Below are 17,694 nucleotides of genomic sequence, written 5' to 3' on the forward strand. Positions count from 1 at the left end.
ATGTCTAAGTATTACAAACTGAAATATTTTTATTTTAAGCAATATATATGTTTAATTTTATGTTTATACATATTTTAATTTATTGGTGATAATAAAGAAATAATTTACCTGGTAAATATACCTTTGTATCAAATTTACATCTAAAATACATAAAAACTGTCTTTGTTAGAAAATATCTAACATGGGAGTTATTGCGAGGCAACTAATATGTGTGAACAATTAGGGGTAGGGAAGGACAGTTAGACCGGACAGCTGGGGATGTGCCACAATCACACTGTTACCAGAAAGTATGTACTACATGCCTGCAATCTATTCCACTGGGACAAAGCGATTCCTCTGCTACTGTATATGAAAAAAATCATACATGAAATTATCAAGGACATTTCACAATATGGATTCTACTAACACAGTGCGAAAATGTTATTGCTGTGGTTCCCAATGACTGCCGATGCATTAGGGCAATATCAGAGAAATATACATCATCCTTTCCTTGAGTTGTTATAGTGATGAATATATGGAGAGCAACAGGTATTATGGAAGAGTAACTATGAAATAACACTATGTCAGTGAAGTGAATCTCAAGCAATACATCACAGGCTACTAAATTCCTACTAAATACACCGGAAAGATGCAGTTCTTAGTCTTGAAACAGTGTTGATATACCCATGTGTTTTACAATGCAGTAATTCATTTCTACAGGACCTTTAAAATGAAAAACTTTAGTTGTCGGAGTAGCTGTATTTATTGTATACTGATAATGGTGAAACCTAGAGTGGCAGACGAAGTTGTCACTCCAAGTGCTGCAGAAATATTCAGCACATGGAAGCTGGACTGGGCAACAGTACCAGTACAAGATGTGATCAAAAAGTAACACGAATTTTTCTTTTATTTAAAGAATCTTTATTTCTTCATCATCATCAACTTTTTCCCTTTAAATTCAGGTTCTCCCCTCAGGTATAACACACTTGTGCCAGATCTTTTTCCAATCTTGGAAGCACTTCTGGAATACACTATATGTTATGGTGCTCAGCTACTTCAGTGATTCTCTTTTTATCTCATCAATGATGGCAAAATGACATCCTCTGATGGTGCTCTTCAGCATCAGGCATAGAAAGAAATCGGGGGGGGGGGGGGGGGGGGGGGGGGGGGGGGGGGGGGGAGGGGGCGTGGGACACCATGTCTGGCAAATATGGTGGCTGAGGCAATGTAATAGTTTTGTTTTTTGTCAAACAATCGTGAACAAGCACTGAGATGCGAGCAGGAGCATTACTGTGACACAATTTACACAAGTAGTTTTGCCAGAATTCTGATCGTTTTCTTTGGATAACTTTACAAAAACGGTACATAACATCCAGGTCAGGTAGTATTCCTTACTGACTGTATGACCATAATGCAGGAACTCATGGTGCACTACCCCACTGTAATCAAAGAAAACAACGCGAAGAAACTTCACACATGATCGAACTTGAATTTTTTTGGTCTTGGCTCTTCAGGCAGTTTCCACTGGGACAACTGGCCCATGGTTTTGATGTCATACCCTTGTACCCATGTTTCGTCAGTTGTTATAACCACATTTAAAAGTTCCTGAGTGACATCTACGTAACTGTTTGGTGAAGAATGTGGAAATGTCAATGTTGCAGCCATACACTGGTTCTTGTGGTTCTGTCAAGAGTACCCATCTTGCACAAAATCTGTGGCAGCCTAGTGTCAATGCAATGATTTGATGTAACAAATTTGTGAAAAACTAAATCAGAGTTCTGACATTCTGAGTTGGAAGGTTTCTTGGATCTTCTCATCGACATTTGCTACCAGTTCATCAGTCACAACAGTTGCGTGTACACTTTGCTCTTCATCATGAAAATTAGTCCAGGCACTTTTAAACCATTGGCACAATTCACATTCAGTGATTACATTGTTTCCTTACAGTACACACAGCTGCCGATAAATTTCAATTGGTTTATGGTTCTACGAACAAAAACCTTATTACTGACTGTACTTTAAACTTTTGAGATTTTCAACTGTTGCACACATTTAAAACTGTTATTGTGAAGTAATGGGAAATCACACAACTTCATAATTTTGGCATAGCTGGACGTCAACTGGACAGATGAATGCTCAGATAACAATAGGGTTGTGCTAGCCCCGCCCAATGTTGCTGCAGACAAAAATGTAATCTACTTTTTGGGTACCCCTCATATATTCTAAAACTGAAATGCGTATAAATTTATATACATTTTGGAGATCTATGGTGTGACGCCATGTGTGCTGGACTGTTGTTAAAATTGCTCATCAATATTTTATAAAATTTTAATCTTCGGTTACTTATTTTAAAGTTTATTTGTATTAATATTTGCTTAAAAGTAACCTATTACTGGATTTGCATTCATCTCAGTATTTCTTTCTGTGTTATTGACTCGAGTCGTCTGTTATTCATGAGTGTGCTTGTGTCCTTCATCCATGTCTCACACCTCAGCAGTGTTTACATTTCGCAGTGTGCAGTTCCAGTTGTAGCAGTTATAAACCTAAGTACTGTCAAAATTGTTTGTGCACTGTATTCAAATATTAAATCTAGTAGTTTTCAATCGTTCATCCAAATATGAGCAGTGTGTTTACATTTCGCGGCATGCAGTTGCAGCTGCAGCAGTTCTTAAGCTCTGAGTGTCTCATGCTGTTCGTGGCAAAATAATTGTTTAATAAATTTCTGGAAACATTCACTTACTGTGTTTTTTACAGTTTTCTGTGTGTTGAAGTCATTCAGTAAATTTTGTGCGGTAGTTTTCAGCTGACATTTTTTACTGTTTCTAATGAAGTATTTCAGTAAAATTTTCAGTCACAGCTTTAACTTTGTTGCTCCTTGAATTTTTGGTTTTAGCTAATAAAATGTGTGAAGTTTTGTTGGTACTGGTATTAGTTGATGTTGAGTAGTATTAAGAAAAGTTAATGCTTCCTTAGTAGAGAGAGAAATCAAGACTACTATTGTTAATTCTATAAATAGCTCTATTGGTGTAATTGGACTTACGTAATGTAGACGTTTAGCTTTTTTTTTTTGAGTAACTGTAAAATTTTACCATGAGTGAGAAGTGTGGGCTTTGTCGTAGGTTTGTGAGTAGTGGGTTACGGTGTGGGATTTGTTCAAAGCATTTTCATTGCGCGGCGGAGAGGGGCGGGGTGGGGTGGGGGTGGGGGGGGTGGGAATGCAGTGGAGAACCCAGTGGGCATTCTAGTGGCATCCTCTCCTGTGAATGCAGAATCTGTAGTAGAAGTAAGTTGACAGAGGAGCAGGAGCATAAGATCTGTGTCCTTCAGGTGCAGTTACAATACGCAAAGGAGGAACTAGATACGCTGAGGAGGGTGAAAGGTGCTGGGAAATGGGAACTGGCTGTTTGCAAGAAGGCAGCTAGGAGGAGGAGGTATTCAGACAGTTTTACTTTGCATATGTGCAATAGATTTGATCCACTGTCAGAGTTGAGTGGAGAGGAGCCTCTTGTAGCTGTAGCTGTAGGTGTAGGTAACATGCAGCAGTCCTCAGCAGTTAGGAGGCCTTAGCCAGTTGTAAACTCTAACAGAAAGAAGAAGGTTCTGCTGCTAGGTGGTTCTCATGGTAAAGGTGTGGGCCAGCAGTCACATTAAGTGTTGGGGAATGAGCACCAGGTCACCAGCATTGTGAAGCCTAGTGTAGGATTGGCTCAAGTGACTGACAGCATAGGGGACTTAGGCAGGAATTTTATGAAAGAGGCTCAGGTGCTGATGGTGTTTGGAGCAGAGAAAAGCCTTGATAGTGACGGGGAATATAATGTAGGTGGTGACCTGGTACAGATAGCTACTCAAACTGGTGGCACTAACATGCATTTTGTGTGGCTGTACCAGTGTCATGATCGGCCTCATCATAACACGGCTGTTAGGCATGTTAACATGGGGCTAGAGAAGGCACTGATGGCAGTGGTGCCAGTTGAGTCTATCAATAGAGTGGATTTCACTAGGCATGGCCTGTACTTCAATAGGTATGGGAAGGGAACACTGGCAAAGCTTATAGGTGAGTGTAGTGGGTGGTCATGGGATTACTCACGGAAAATTTTTTTGTAGCAGTTGGTGATGGAGCTGTACCTTTTTTAGATTGAAGTCAGCTGATAGGTATACATGCTTAAAGGAAGACCCTGTAAAAGGAATCACCTTCAGAGGTGGTCAGGTACCCAAGTAGAGAAGGAATTAGCACACTTCATCAAAAAATAAGAGGTATTATAGATAAAGTTAGTAAACTGCTTATAGATGTTAACTCTGACATTATTGTTATAATAACGGAGCACCACTTAGATAATTAGACAACTTAGAGGCTTCCTTTACCAGATTACAGATTAGCTGACTGTTTTTCAAGGAGATACTTGCGGAGTGGGGAGTGGCGATGTACATAAAAACCAGTATTCCGTTTGAGTCCATAAACGTATCACAGCATTGCACAGAACAGATATTTGAATGCTGAGCAGGGGCAGTTGAATTCAGTGAAACTCAACTTCTAATTGTTGTTGTTTATAGGTCCCCTAACTCTGACTTCAGAGCATTTCTGCTCAAGCTAGGGCGGGTTCTTGGTTCACTTTATAGGAACTACCAGAAATTAGTTATATGTGGTGATTTCAGTATTAATGTTGTATATGATTGTGCAAAAAAAATGATTTAAGTAGATCTCCTAAACTCATTTGATCTGATGCAGACTGTGTTTTCTCTAAGTTAGGGTCCAGGGAAACACTAGTGCAGCCATAAACAATATTTTTATTCATTCTTCATTACTAGATGTGTATTCTGACAGTAAAGGGATGAATGGCCCTTCAGATCATTACGCACAAATTTTAACACTAAAAGGCTTTTGTGCTCAAACAAATGTCACATATAATTACAAACTATGTACGAAAGCTAATCCAACGGCACCAGTTTTTTTAAAAACCTTGTTAAGGAACATGAGTGGCACGATGTTTATAGTGCCAATAACATAGATGACAAGCATAATGCTTTCCTTAACACATTTCTCATGCTCTTTGAGAGTTGCTTTCCATTAGAATGTTCTGAACGGGGTACTGGCAATAAAAGGCAGCCTGAGTGGCTGACTAGTGGGATAAGGATATCATGTAGAACAATGTAGTCACAATCAAGCTACAGTAGTCCATTACAAACAGTATTATAAGGTGCTTAAATATGTTATTAAGCAGGGCAGAGAGTATGTGGTACACAAATAGAATGGCTAATTCATAGGATAAAATGAAAACCATATGGTCAGTTGTGAAGGAAGTGTCTGGTCAGCAGCACAAGGTCAATGATACACAGTCAGTTTGCACTAAAAATATTTATGTTACTGATAAGTCAGATATATGTACAGTATTTAACAATCATTTTCTGAGCATTGCTGGTGAGTTAAATAAAAACTTAAAGTTTCCACAGGTAATCATATAACACTCTTGGGAAATACCTTTCCGAGACTGATGTCTGAAATACTCCCCTGTGATACTGGCAAGAGGGAGATTGAGTCAATAATCAAATCACTGAAGACTAAGGACTCTCATGGATATGATGGGAGTGCCTAGCAGAATATTACAGTATTGTGCTGCACATATTAGCTCTGTAATTAGGCATATTCGTAATTTTTCCTTTAAGAATGGTAACTTTCCTGAATTATTAAAGTACTCAGTACCGTATTTACTCGAATCTAAGCCGCACCTGAAAAATGAGACTCGAAATAATGGAAAAAAAATTTCCCGAATCTAAGCCGCACCTGAAATCTGAGACTCGAAATTCAAGGGGAGAGAAAAGTTTTAGGCCGCACCTCCAAATCGAAGCAAAGTTGGTCCATTCTAATATGGGACACAATTTGGGTATAATGAATGACGATACAGCTACAGTAGTTTGGTTCGAGTCGTAAGCTTAGCAATTAAGCTTTACCAGGTAGCCATTGCTATGCGTTAGGTGCTCCGTCCGTATTTGTACGGGTACCCTTCCTTTTTCACGTGCTTCGTCTGGTTTGGATCGATTGCTTATTTTGCTATGATCTGATAAGTGCCGTTTTCTTTGTTATAGGTGTTTATGTCACTCTAAGCTGAAAATGCATTACTGTGCTGTGTCATACATTGTTTGTCGCATTCTGATAGTGCGTGTTTACGGCGTGTCGCCACTCGCGGCATGGCTTGCTTTTGTGCGCGCTACCGCCGCTTACAATTAAAAAACAAGAGAGGGGAATCGTCTCATTAGCGAAACAATGGCAAGAGACTACTATTTGTTGTTACTTACACTACTGTTTTCTTTGATAATGATCAACAAGAACCAAATAATAGACTGCGTATGATAGAACATGTTCTCAACGAGAGTTAGGCGAAAATTTTTCTCCGTTTGAAAATCTTTGCGGCCGCTTCTTTAGTACGTCAAATTCTGCACAGAAATTCGAGTCGTCTTCGATTTAAAAATCTAGTCAGTTGCTGTGCTTCATTTCTGACTGTATCACTATTAGGCATAAGAATAATACGAATATAAACATGACACGATACGTATATTCTTCCGCGTTTGCTGTTGTCTCTAGTTTCGTAGTTTATTAGGCAGACAGGATTTAAATGAGATAGCAGGAAACACGAAAGAATACATGGCAAAATGTTTATATTCGTATTACTCTTATGGTGAAGAGAATACTGCATGTGATTCAAATTTCATCAGGTTCCCATTAGCAACCATCTCTCCTCACAAGTAGAAAAAAGTTCAGAACGTAGAGTTGGTCATATTGACAAACATCCCAAACAGTCTTGCCAGTCGGATTTTCGTAGTACATTGAAATTCTGCTACATTCGATGATGAACAATACGGAATTTCTATTATTTTGTTGGATAATGTATGAAAATGCAGTGGTCGAAACTCGGGGCGGAGAAAAAAAGCTCGTCTTCCATCTTTTTTTAAAAAAAAAAATTATTTACTGACGCATTGGTTTTGGTGCCACTATTTATCTTTGTGCCCATAAAGCATGCCTGTGTAGCGCTACATATATTCGACTGCAGAAGTTAGTTGTGGTGACACCTACCAACATTTTTCAGAACTTCCGCTTGCTTTGCACTCGATTCTAAGCCGATTACAAAAACCGGAAAAAAAGTGTGGCTTAGATTCGAGTAAATACGGTAGTAATGCTGCTTTATAAAAAGGGAGAAAGGTATAATGTGGACCACTTTAGACCTGTTTCTATGGAATCAATGTTTGCTAAAGTTGCTGAAAGGCTGTGTATGTAAGGAAAATTGATCATTTTATGTCACCTAATTTGCTATCACATGTACATTGGCTTTAGAAGTCATTTAACAACTGAAAATGCTATATTCTCTTTTCTCTGTGAGGTACTGGATGGACTGAACAAAAAGCTTCAAATGCCAAGAATATTTTTTGATTTAACTATGGTGTTTGTTTGTGTGGACTGCAAAATATTTCTCCAGTAGCTGGACCATTATGGAATAACGGAAGAAGCACACAATTGATTCACCTCTTACTTTAACAACAGACAGCAAAAGGTCATTATTCACAGTGTTCAGAATGGTTGTGATGTGGGGTCTGAGTGCGGTACGGTCAAATCGGGGGTGCTCCAGGATCGGTGTTGGGGCCACTCCTGTTCCTTATTTATATAAATGACATGCTGCATCCATTTTCAATAAGCTGCCAAAAAAAAAAAAAAAAAAAAAAAAAAAAAAAAAAAAAAAAAAAAAAAAAAAAAAAAAAAAAAAAAAATCTTAGCGGTAATTGGTGTGCTTCCAAATCAAACCTGAAGAGTTTCCTCATGGGTCACTCCTCCTATTCTGTTGAGGAGTCCCTTGAAACATTAAGCTGAGTCTTATGTTACACTGTTGATTGCATTTACTTAAACTTATGGCTTGACTTTTGTTGGGTTCATAACATTTTATTTTATCTGTTATTACTTTTATGTTGTAATTTCATATACTGAAATGTTGCATGACCTTGGAGATTTGCTCCTCAATTTGGTCCTATGTAATGAGATGTGTAAATAAATTTAAAAAAATCATAACTTTATGCCTGTATGTAAAGCTTTCTGTAGTTCTGCTCACCATGTCAGCACTATCTAATGCACTTATTTAATCAAATAATAAAAATTTTTGCATTGCCAGAAAAATAAAAAGTAAAAAAATACACACACATAATAAACTCCAGCTTATAAGAGCATGCTGCAACATTTGCTTCTTACAAGTAGTTGCACTGTGCTGCAAATACACCATCTTAAGTTTTTCACGTGTGCAACCTTCAGAATATATTATTATAACTCTCACATCCACTCGAAATATCATAGTGGTGGGGGAAGCTGGAGTGCTGAGCAAACCTAGCTGCACTCATGGTTGGATTGTGAGTGCGTTCTGAGAGCACAAATCTTAGCCAGGCTGCGCGACATCAGTTTCCAGACCTTTAGGAAGTAAGCAATAAGTTACTAGAGAAAGGGAAGAACCACCAATACAAACTGCAGGTAGTTGAAGATAGTATGATGCATGAACATTAACCTGGTGAGTACAAAAAGTAGATTAGAAATATACAGCATGACCTCTCTTTTTAAAAAAAAAAAAAAAAAAATAGTAAGGTGGGTTTCACATGTTTACAGTTCAATGGTACTATCAAGAATGGATTGATAACTCTACTTTTAAGTATCAGGGTTCTAATCCAAAGATTTGGAGTTCAATCCCTGGATGGTTTCATCCTTTCTCCACTGATATATAACTTTACCTGAGCAATGTTTGGTGTACTTAAATTTTTTCATTATTGCTCAGAGTCTATATTAAATAATACAGCCCTACTACAACTAGCTGTGTCAATTGATTTTTCAATGAGGATGAACTGGAGATGTACCACCATTAATTGAACCAAAGCATCTTAGAGGACAACATTTATAAATTTTAGTATTCTCAGTGCCACAAAAATCCTGACAATCTCTCATGTCTAAAATTTTTTCATCTGATTCTTGGGCACAGTAACAGGTTAACAGAACTTTTTTCAAAACTCAATAATATAAGTATTTATAGAAGGATATCTCACTACTTAATACTGGCTAAGTTGAACAGTTAATAGATGGCGGATTTGGAGTAAGAGAAAGCAATAACAAAACAGATAATAGAGTGATCGGGGATGGTTTTACAAAAGTACCAATCCTGTACAATCTTTCCTAATCGCTGCCTTTTTTTCATAGATCTCTCTGTTTCATGCATATCTGCTACTAAATGTCTCCTTCATTTGGTGAGTTGTGATGCATCCTCATATAATTTGTATTATCCTTAGATTTTTACTCTACTATGTATAACATTGGTTTATCATAAGGTAACAGTGCAAATACAGTGTATAAAGTACTTATTTATGCTTGGACAATGTTATGTTTCATGTCAAAGTAATTTCTCTGTCCAACAACACACACTCTAATTGAGCATAGCAGAATATAGACACACACACACACCACACACACACACACACACACACACACACACACACACACACATATATATATATATAAAAACAAAGATGAGGTGACTTACCGAACAAAAACGCTGGCAGGTCGATAGACACACAAACAAACACAAACATACACACAAAATTCAAGCTTTCGCAACAAATTGTTGCCTCATCAGGAAAGAGGGAAGGAGAGGGGAAGACGAAAGGAAGTGGGTTTTAAAGGAGAGGGTAAGGAGTCATTCCAATCCCGGGAGCGGAAAGACTTACCTTAGGGGGAAAAAAGGACAGGTATACACTCGCACACACGCACATATCCATCCACACATACAGACACCAGTGTTATATTGGAAATATTGGTGTCTGTATGTGTGGATGGATATGTGCGTGTGTGCGAGTGTATACCTGTCCTTTTTTCCCCCTAAGGTAAGTCTTTCCGCTCCCGGGATTGGAATGACTCCTTACCCTCTCCTTTAAAACCCACTTCCTTTCGTCTTCCCCTCTCCTTCCCTCTTTCCTGATGAGGCAACAATTTGTTGCGAAAGCTTGAATTTTGTGTGTATGTTTGTGTTTGTTTGTGTGTCTATCGACCTGCCAGCGTTTTTGTTCGGTAAGTCACCTCATCTTTGTTTTTATATATAATTTTTCCCACGTGGAATGTTTCCTTCCATTATATATATATATATATATATATATATATATATATATGGTTATAATAGAGGGAAACATTCCACGTAGGAAATATATATCTAAAAACAAAGATGATGTGACTTACCAAATGAAAGTGCTGGCAGGTCGACAGACACACAAACAAACACAAACATACACACAAAATTCAAGCTTTCGCAACAAACTGTTGCCTCATCCTCTTTCCTGATGAGGCAACAGTTTGTTGTGAAAGCTTGAATTTTGTGTGTATGTTTGTGTTTGTTTGTGTGTCTGTCGACCTGCCAGCACTTTCATTTGGTAAGTCACATCATCTTTGTTTTTAGATATATATTTCCTACGTGGAATGTTTCCCTCTATTATAACCATATCATTAATTTGAACCCAACAATTACGTTTGTTATTGTCGCTGTTGCATCTCGAAATCTTTCCTGTCGTCTTATTTTCTCTTTCTGCGTTTACCAGTAGTCTCACTTTCTATTCACCTTCCCTTTTTACCGTAATACAAATTTATCCCGCCTATATATACTCTATAATACGTAACCCACTTCCAAACCGTAACCAAAAAATTTTTATTTTGCGCTTTCAACAATACCGCTAACCGTTTCTAGTTCAATAACAGCTGCCTTCACGTATTAAACAACCATTTCGGCTAGTTCTAATAACTTTTACTTTATTTCCACTTCCGTTTTTCGTACATCACTGATCATTTTTAGCCGCTCTCCACAGGTTTTAACGTCATTATTTACAATTGTTAGCCCCATTTTCGTAATCTTTCACCACAACACCACGCCTTTTAATACATTTACACGGTTTTTCGAAATTTTCCCAAATTTCTCCGTCCTTTAACGTGTTTTAGCGGCAACACAACCACCTAACCTTCATGCACATCGCTGTCTACCAACCCCCTCTTTCCTGATGAGGCAACAGTTTGTTGCGAAAGCTTGAATTTTGTGTGTATGTTTGTGTTTGTTTGTGTGTCTGTCGACCTGCCAGCACTTTCATTTGGTAAGTCACATCATCTTTGTTTTTTTATATATATATATATATATATATATATATATATATATATATATATATATATACCATACAAATAAGCCACTGATAAAGAAATATCTAAAAACTAAACAATAACATAGGAAGAGAAGTGTAAGTGGATGAGGATAAGATGGAAGGCATATATAAGAATTTGATAGGGCACCGAAACAAGGCCACTGGAGTAGATGACATTCCCTCTGAATTATTGACATTCTTGGGAGAGCTAACAATGATAAAACAATATATATGAGACAGGTGAAGTGCCCTTAGACTAGAATGCAATAAATTCTTAAAAAAAAAAAAATTACCGATAGATGTGAATATTATTGAAACATCAGTTTAATAACCCACGGTTGCAGATTGCAGAATACTGACACAAATTATTTACAGCAGTTTGCAAAAATTGGTAGAAGCCAACCTTGGGGAGAATGTGCAACTACAACTTATCTTAGAAGATAGACTCAAAAAAGACAAACCTCCATAAATAGAAGTTGTAGATTTGGAGAAATATTCTGACACAGTTCATTAGAATACTTTGAAATTCTGAAGGGAGAAGGAATAAAATACAGGAAATGAAAAGTAGTCTGTAACTTGTACAGAAACCAACTGCAGTTTTGAGCATTGGGGGGCATGAACGGGAGATGGTGTTTGAGAAAAGAGTGAGATGGGGCTGCAGTCTATCTCTGATGTTATTAAATTGAGTGAGCGATAAAGGAAGTGAATGAGAAATATGGAAATGGAATTAAAATTAAGGAAGAACATATAAATACTTTGAAGTTTGCCAATGATACTGCAATTTTGTCAGAGATGACAAATGACTTGGAAGAGCAGTTGAAAGGAATGGATAGTATCTTGAAAAGAGGGTATACAATGAACATCAACAAAATAAACAAGGGTAATGGAATGTAACTGAACTCAATCAGATGATGCTAAGGGATTGAGACAGTAAAAGTAGTCAATGAGTTTTGCTATTTGGGCAATAAAATAAGTGACAATGGTCAAATTACAAAGGCTGGCAAATTGTATCTGAGAAAGAGAAATTTGGTTAAAATTGAATACAAATGTTAAGTGTTACAAAGTCTTTTCTGAAGATATCTGTCTAGAGGAGGCCTAGTCAAACAGCACTCTGTAAGCATGAATGCTCTGGCCACGCTCCTGCCTAGCTCTCAGAGCCCAGCGGTGAAATGTCAGCAGTATGGGATGAAGGGGAACAGGAAAATGAAGGCTATATCTGAAAGCTGCTAGAGCAAAGCAGTCAACTTGTCAGAACCCAAGCACTTTTCTGACAACACTACTTGTATTAAATTAGGTTTACGTTCTGGATTGGAAATACTGTAGTTTCTATGCACTATTGCGTTACTGTTCCTATCTTTTACAGGCCATGCAAAGTGCTTACTCATAATATAACACTGCACTATTATGAGCTGCAAAAACACTTATTTGAATGTCACTACAACACAAGCCAAAGAGACAATATGATGCACGTGTTGTCTGACAAATGACAGTGACTGTTAGCTGAACTGAAGGCAGCCATTCGGCAAAAACTGATTTAAGGGTGAGTAGGATGGTGACAAAATCTTTTACGCTCAACACCACACATTATCTAAATTCACTGCATGTCTTTATGCAAAGGGAGACTCATGTGGGAACAGATATAGCAGACAAAAAGTAATCCTGTGGTAAAATCAGATTCACGTTCAAGGCATGGAACATTTCCCACAACTCAAGGCAGTTATTTGTAGACCTTACATGACTGACTACATTTCAGTGACCGAAACATTTTATCATGACTGAGTAAAGAGATTCCAATGCACTGCACAGCTGAAGAGGAATTTTGATTTATTTGTCAGACCAGTCTTAATTTTGGCTGCTAATGTACCTCATTACTTCCAACTTGAGGTAACATATGTACAGTATAGCACTGACGTCAACAACATGTTTGACCAACTCAAGAATTTACAAGACTTCGATAAAATGTTACCTCATAAGCAACATCCCTTACTGCACAGACAAGCCACTTAAAGTTATTTCAATGTTTGGGTCAACATGCGTGTGCCAACTTTACTTTTTTATGAAAATGAAGAAATCCTAGCAATGTTCATGTTTAACAGATTTTAATCCATGTAAGTCCTTGTGTTTAGCTGTATTATGAACCATAGTTCCACATATGTTACATATTCTAAAATCAAAATGTACCCCAGATAAGTGAATAAAGTGTCCTGCGATGATATAGCTACAATACTGTAGGTGGGTCATCAGACGAAACATTCATTATACCTAATTAATGTTAAATGGCTGTACGCAAAGCATTTTGTAATGTTTTAGCACTATTTAACATACTTATTTAATCAAGTAATAAAAGTTTTGGTAGGAAAATAAGAATTTGAAAACAAACACACGTGATAAACTCCTGCTTATAAAGGTATGCTGGAATATTCCCCTCTTAGAAGCAGTTGCATTGTGTCGCAAACACATCTTCTACATCTACATACATACTCCACAATCCACCATACGGTGTGTGGTGGAGGGTACCTCGTACCACGACTAGCATCTTCTCTCCCTGTTCCACTCCCAAACAGAACGAGGGAAAAATGACTGCCTATATGCCTCTGTACGAGCCCTAATCTCTCTTATCTTATCTTTGTGGTCTTTCCGTGAAATGTAAGTTGGTGGCAGTAAAATTTTACTGCAGTCAGCCTCAAATGCTGGTTCTCTAAATTTCCTCAGTAGCGATTCACGAAAAGAATACCTCCTTTCCTCTAGAGACTCCCACCCGAGTCCGTAACACTCACGTGATGATCAAACCTACCAGTAACAAATCTAGCAGCCCGCCTCTGAATTGCTTCTATGTCCTCCCTCAATCCGACCTGATAGGGATACTAAACACTCGAGCAGTACTCAAGAATAGGTCGTATTAGTGTTTTATAAGCGGTCTCCTTTACAGATGAACCACATCTTCCCAAAATTCTACCAATGAACCGAAGACGACTATCCGCCTTCCCCACAACTGCCAATACATGTTTGTCCCACTTCATATCGCTCTGCAATGTTGGAGTAGGATTATTTTTCCTATTTATCTGCATTAGTTTACAATTATCTATATTTAGAGTTAGCTGCCATTCTGTACACCGATCACAAATGCTGTCCAAGTCATCTTGTATCCTCTTACAGTCACTCAACGACAACACCTTCCCGTACACCAGGCATCATCACCAAACAGCCGCACATTGCTATTCACCCTATCCAAAAGATCATTTATGTAGATAGAAAACAACAGCGGACCTACCACACTTCCCTGGGGCACTCCAGATGATACCCTCACCTCCGATGAACACTCACCATCGAGGACAACGTACTGGGTTCTATTACTTAAGAAGTCTTCGAGCCACTCACATACTTGGGAACCAATCCCATATGCTCGTACCTTAGTTAGGGGTCTGCAGTAGGGCACCGAGTCAAATGTTTTCCGGAAGTCAAGGAATATGGCATCCGTCTGATACCCTTCATCCATGGTTTGTAAGATATCATAAGAAAAAAGGGTATGTTGTGTTTCGCAGGAGCGATGCTTTCTAAAGCCGTGCTGATGCATGGACAGCAACTTCTCTGTCTCAAGGAAATTCATTATATTCGAACTGAGAATATGTTCGAGAATCCTTCAACAAACCGATGTTAAGGATATTGGTCTGAAATTTTGAGGATCTGTCCTTCTACCCTTCTTATATACAGGCGTCACCTGCACTTTTTTCCAGTCGCTTGGGACTTTACGTTGGGCAAGAGGTTCGCGATAAATGCAAACTAAGGAGCCAATGCAGTAGAGTACTCTCTGTAAAACCGAATTGGAATCCCATCAGGACCTGGCAATTTATTTATTTTCAACCCATTCAGCTGCTTCACAACCCCAGGGATCTCTATCACTATGTACTCCATGTGGGAATCTGTACGGCGGTATGTTTGTACAATCCTCCTGCATGAAAGATTTCTCAAATGCTAAATTTAAAATTGAAGCTTTTGTTTTGCTGTCTTCCGTTGCCAGGCCAGACTGATCAGTGAGTGACTGGATGGAAGCCCTTGACCCGCTTACCAATTTTACGTAAGACCAGAATTTCTTTGGGTTTTCAGCAAGATCTTTTGCTAAGGTATGACGGTGGTAGTGGTTGAATGCTTCGCGCATCGCTGTTTTTGCAGCAGCACGAATCTCTACTAACTTATGCCTGTCCTCATTATCCCGATCTTTCTTGTACCACGAGTGCAACTGCCTTTGCTTACTGAGCATTCTTCGAATTGCGCTGCTAAACCATGGTGGGTCTTTTCCACCCGTAACCCACTTTTTCGGCACATACCTGTCCAATACGTGATTTACAGTGTGTTTAAAATTTGCCCATAATTCTTCCACGTCCATCGTACCAGAAATAAATGAAGTCGATTCATTTACTAAGTGGGATGCTAACAATTGCTTATCTGCTCTTTCTAGTAAGAATACTCTCCTAGCCTTCTTGACCAACTTTTTAATTTTCATAACCATAGTCGTAATGACAACATCATGATCACTCATCCCTGTCTCAACACTGACACTGTCGATGAGGTCTGGTCTGTTCGTGGCTACCAGATCTAAAATATTTCCATTACGCGTTGGCTGTCGATTTAGCTGCTCAAGACAGTTTTTGGATAATGTGTTCAAAAGTAATTCATACGACAGCTTGTCTGTACCACCTGTAATGAATCCATATACATCCCAGTCTATACTAAGTAGGTTGAAGTCGCCTACGACTAATATAGTATGATCCGGATACTTCTGTGATACAGAATGTAGACTCCCTTTGAATGATTCTAGAACTGTCACGGTGGAACCTGGTGGCTGGTAATAACAATCCACAATCAGCTTTATTTCCCCTAGCCCTGTTTAACGTGTCCAGATAACTTCACAATCACACTCTACTTCAACCTCAGTAGACACAATATTTTTGTCAACTGCAATGAAGACACCACCTCCTATGGTGTCTAATCCGTCTTTCCAATACACGTTCCAACCCTCACTAAATGTTTCAGAACTTTCTATCTCAGGGTTCAGCCAGGTCTCAGTCCCGAGAATAATTTGCGCGCCACACGCTTCCTGGAGAGCAGTAAATTCAGCAACTTTATTCCAAACACTCTGAAAATTTACTGCTAATATTGTGATAGCTGAAGTGTCTTTACACTGAGCGCGTCGACTGGTGAATGTTCATCAGGACAACTCGCACTACTGCCTAGCCTAAAAAACTCCCATGCACACGCCACAAGTACTCTGCTACCCAAGTAGCCGCTTCCTTTGTGTAGTGCAGCCCTGACCTATCTAGGGGTGTCCGACAATTCCCCACCCAATAGCGTCTAGAAATCTGCAGCCAAGACACTCACAGATACGACGAAGCCTCTGGTTGAGACCCTCCACTCGGCTCCAAACTAAAGGACCCCGATCCACTCTGGGAATGATGCTGCAAATAGAGAGCTTCCTGCATGTGCACCCTTCTTACTCACACAGCTGCTCTGAATAGTGCAGTGGTGGGTGAAGCCAGAGCAGTGAATACACTCAGGTGCACCCACAGGATGCGAATGCACTCTGGGAGCACACATCTTGGCCAGGCCTAACCTAGAGTGTAGCTCTGTACAGAGGTGAAATACGGGCAGTAAGCTGCTTGGAGAAGAGAGACTAGAAGCTCTTGAAATATGGTGGTACAGAAGAATTAGATCAATAGGTGAAGTAAGTAATGAGGAGCAACTACATTGAACTGGAGAGAAAAGCAATTTGTGGCAAAGCTTGACTAAAAGAAAAGGACCCATCCTGAGACATCATGAAATCACCAATTTGGTAATGGAAGGAAGTCAAGTGTTTGTGTGTGGGAGGAATTGTACTGTGTGGGAGACTAAGACTGACTACAGTGAGCAGATTGAAACGGATGAGGTTGGAATAATTATTTGGAGATGAAGATGCATGACAAATAGATCAACATAGAGAGCTGCAACTGCAACAACAACAACAACAACAACAACAACAACAACAAACAGAAATAAAAAAATGAGTTATTGTACACAATCTGTAAGACTGTAAGAATAGTTAACTGTGTAGCTTACAATTAATCTTTTACCTTTTGATAGAGATGGACCCCAGGTAAGTGAATAAACTGTCCTGCGATGATATAGCTTCAATACTGTAGGTGGGCCACCAGACGAAACATTCATTATACCAACTCGGCCCTCAGCAGTTCCATAAGCGAGTCGATCCTCTTCTATAGGATGCCAGGCCAACTAAACATTAAGCAAGAAAATATGTAAGATACATAATCAACACATAAAATGTGAAATATTCACTGTTTACTGTGCATGTGTAAGGAGTGTTCAAGTGAAAAGGTACGAAATGTTATAAGAACCAAACCAGTTGAAATGTGCTTATGTTGCTTTGCGATAACATAGTGAGATGTGTAGGACGCAAATGTAGTGTTACCGTCTCCCCCCCACCCCTCCAAAAAAAAATTCTAAGTTGTGCCCTCAGCAGGCAAGATGATGCTCACT

General features: G+C 38.8%; 1 protein-coding gene across 1 annotated transcript in view; it reads right to left on the bottom strand.

The window, feature by feature from the left end:
* The window catches only part of LOC124606551 (gem-associated protein 5), a 344,051-nt gene that overhangs the window by 225,394 nt on the left and 100,963 nt on the right, over positions 1–17,694 (bottom strand). The window contains exon 8 of the mRNA XM_047138535.1: positions 17,271–17,430. Within this exon, the coding sequence (XP_046994491.1) occupies positions 17,271–17,430 (160 nt within the window). The remainder of the gene's footprint in view (positions 1–17,270; positions 17,431–17,694) is intronic.

This window comes from Schistocerca americana, chromosome 3 (genome assembly GCF_021461395.2).
Source record: "Schistocerca americana isolate TAMUIC-IGC-003095 chromosome 3, iqSchAmer2.1, whole genome shotgun sequence".
NCBI lineage: Eukaryota > Metazoa > Arthropoda > Insecta > Orthoptera > Acrididae > Schistocerca > Schistocerca americana.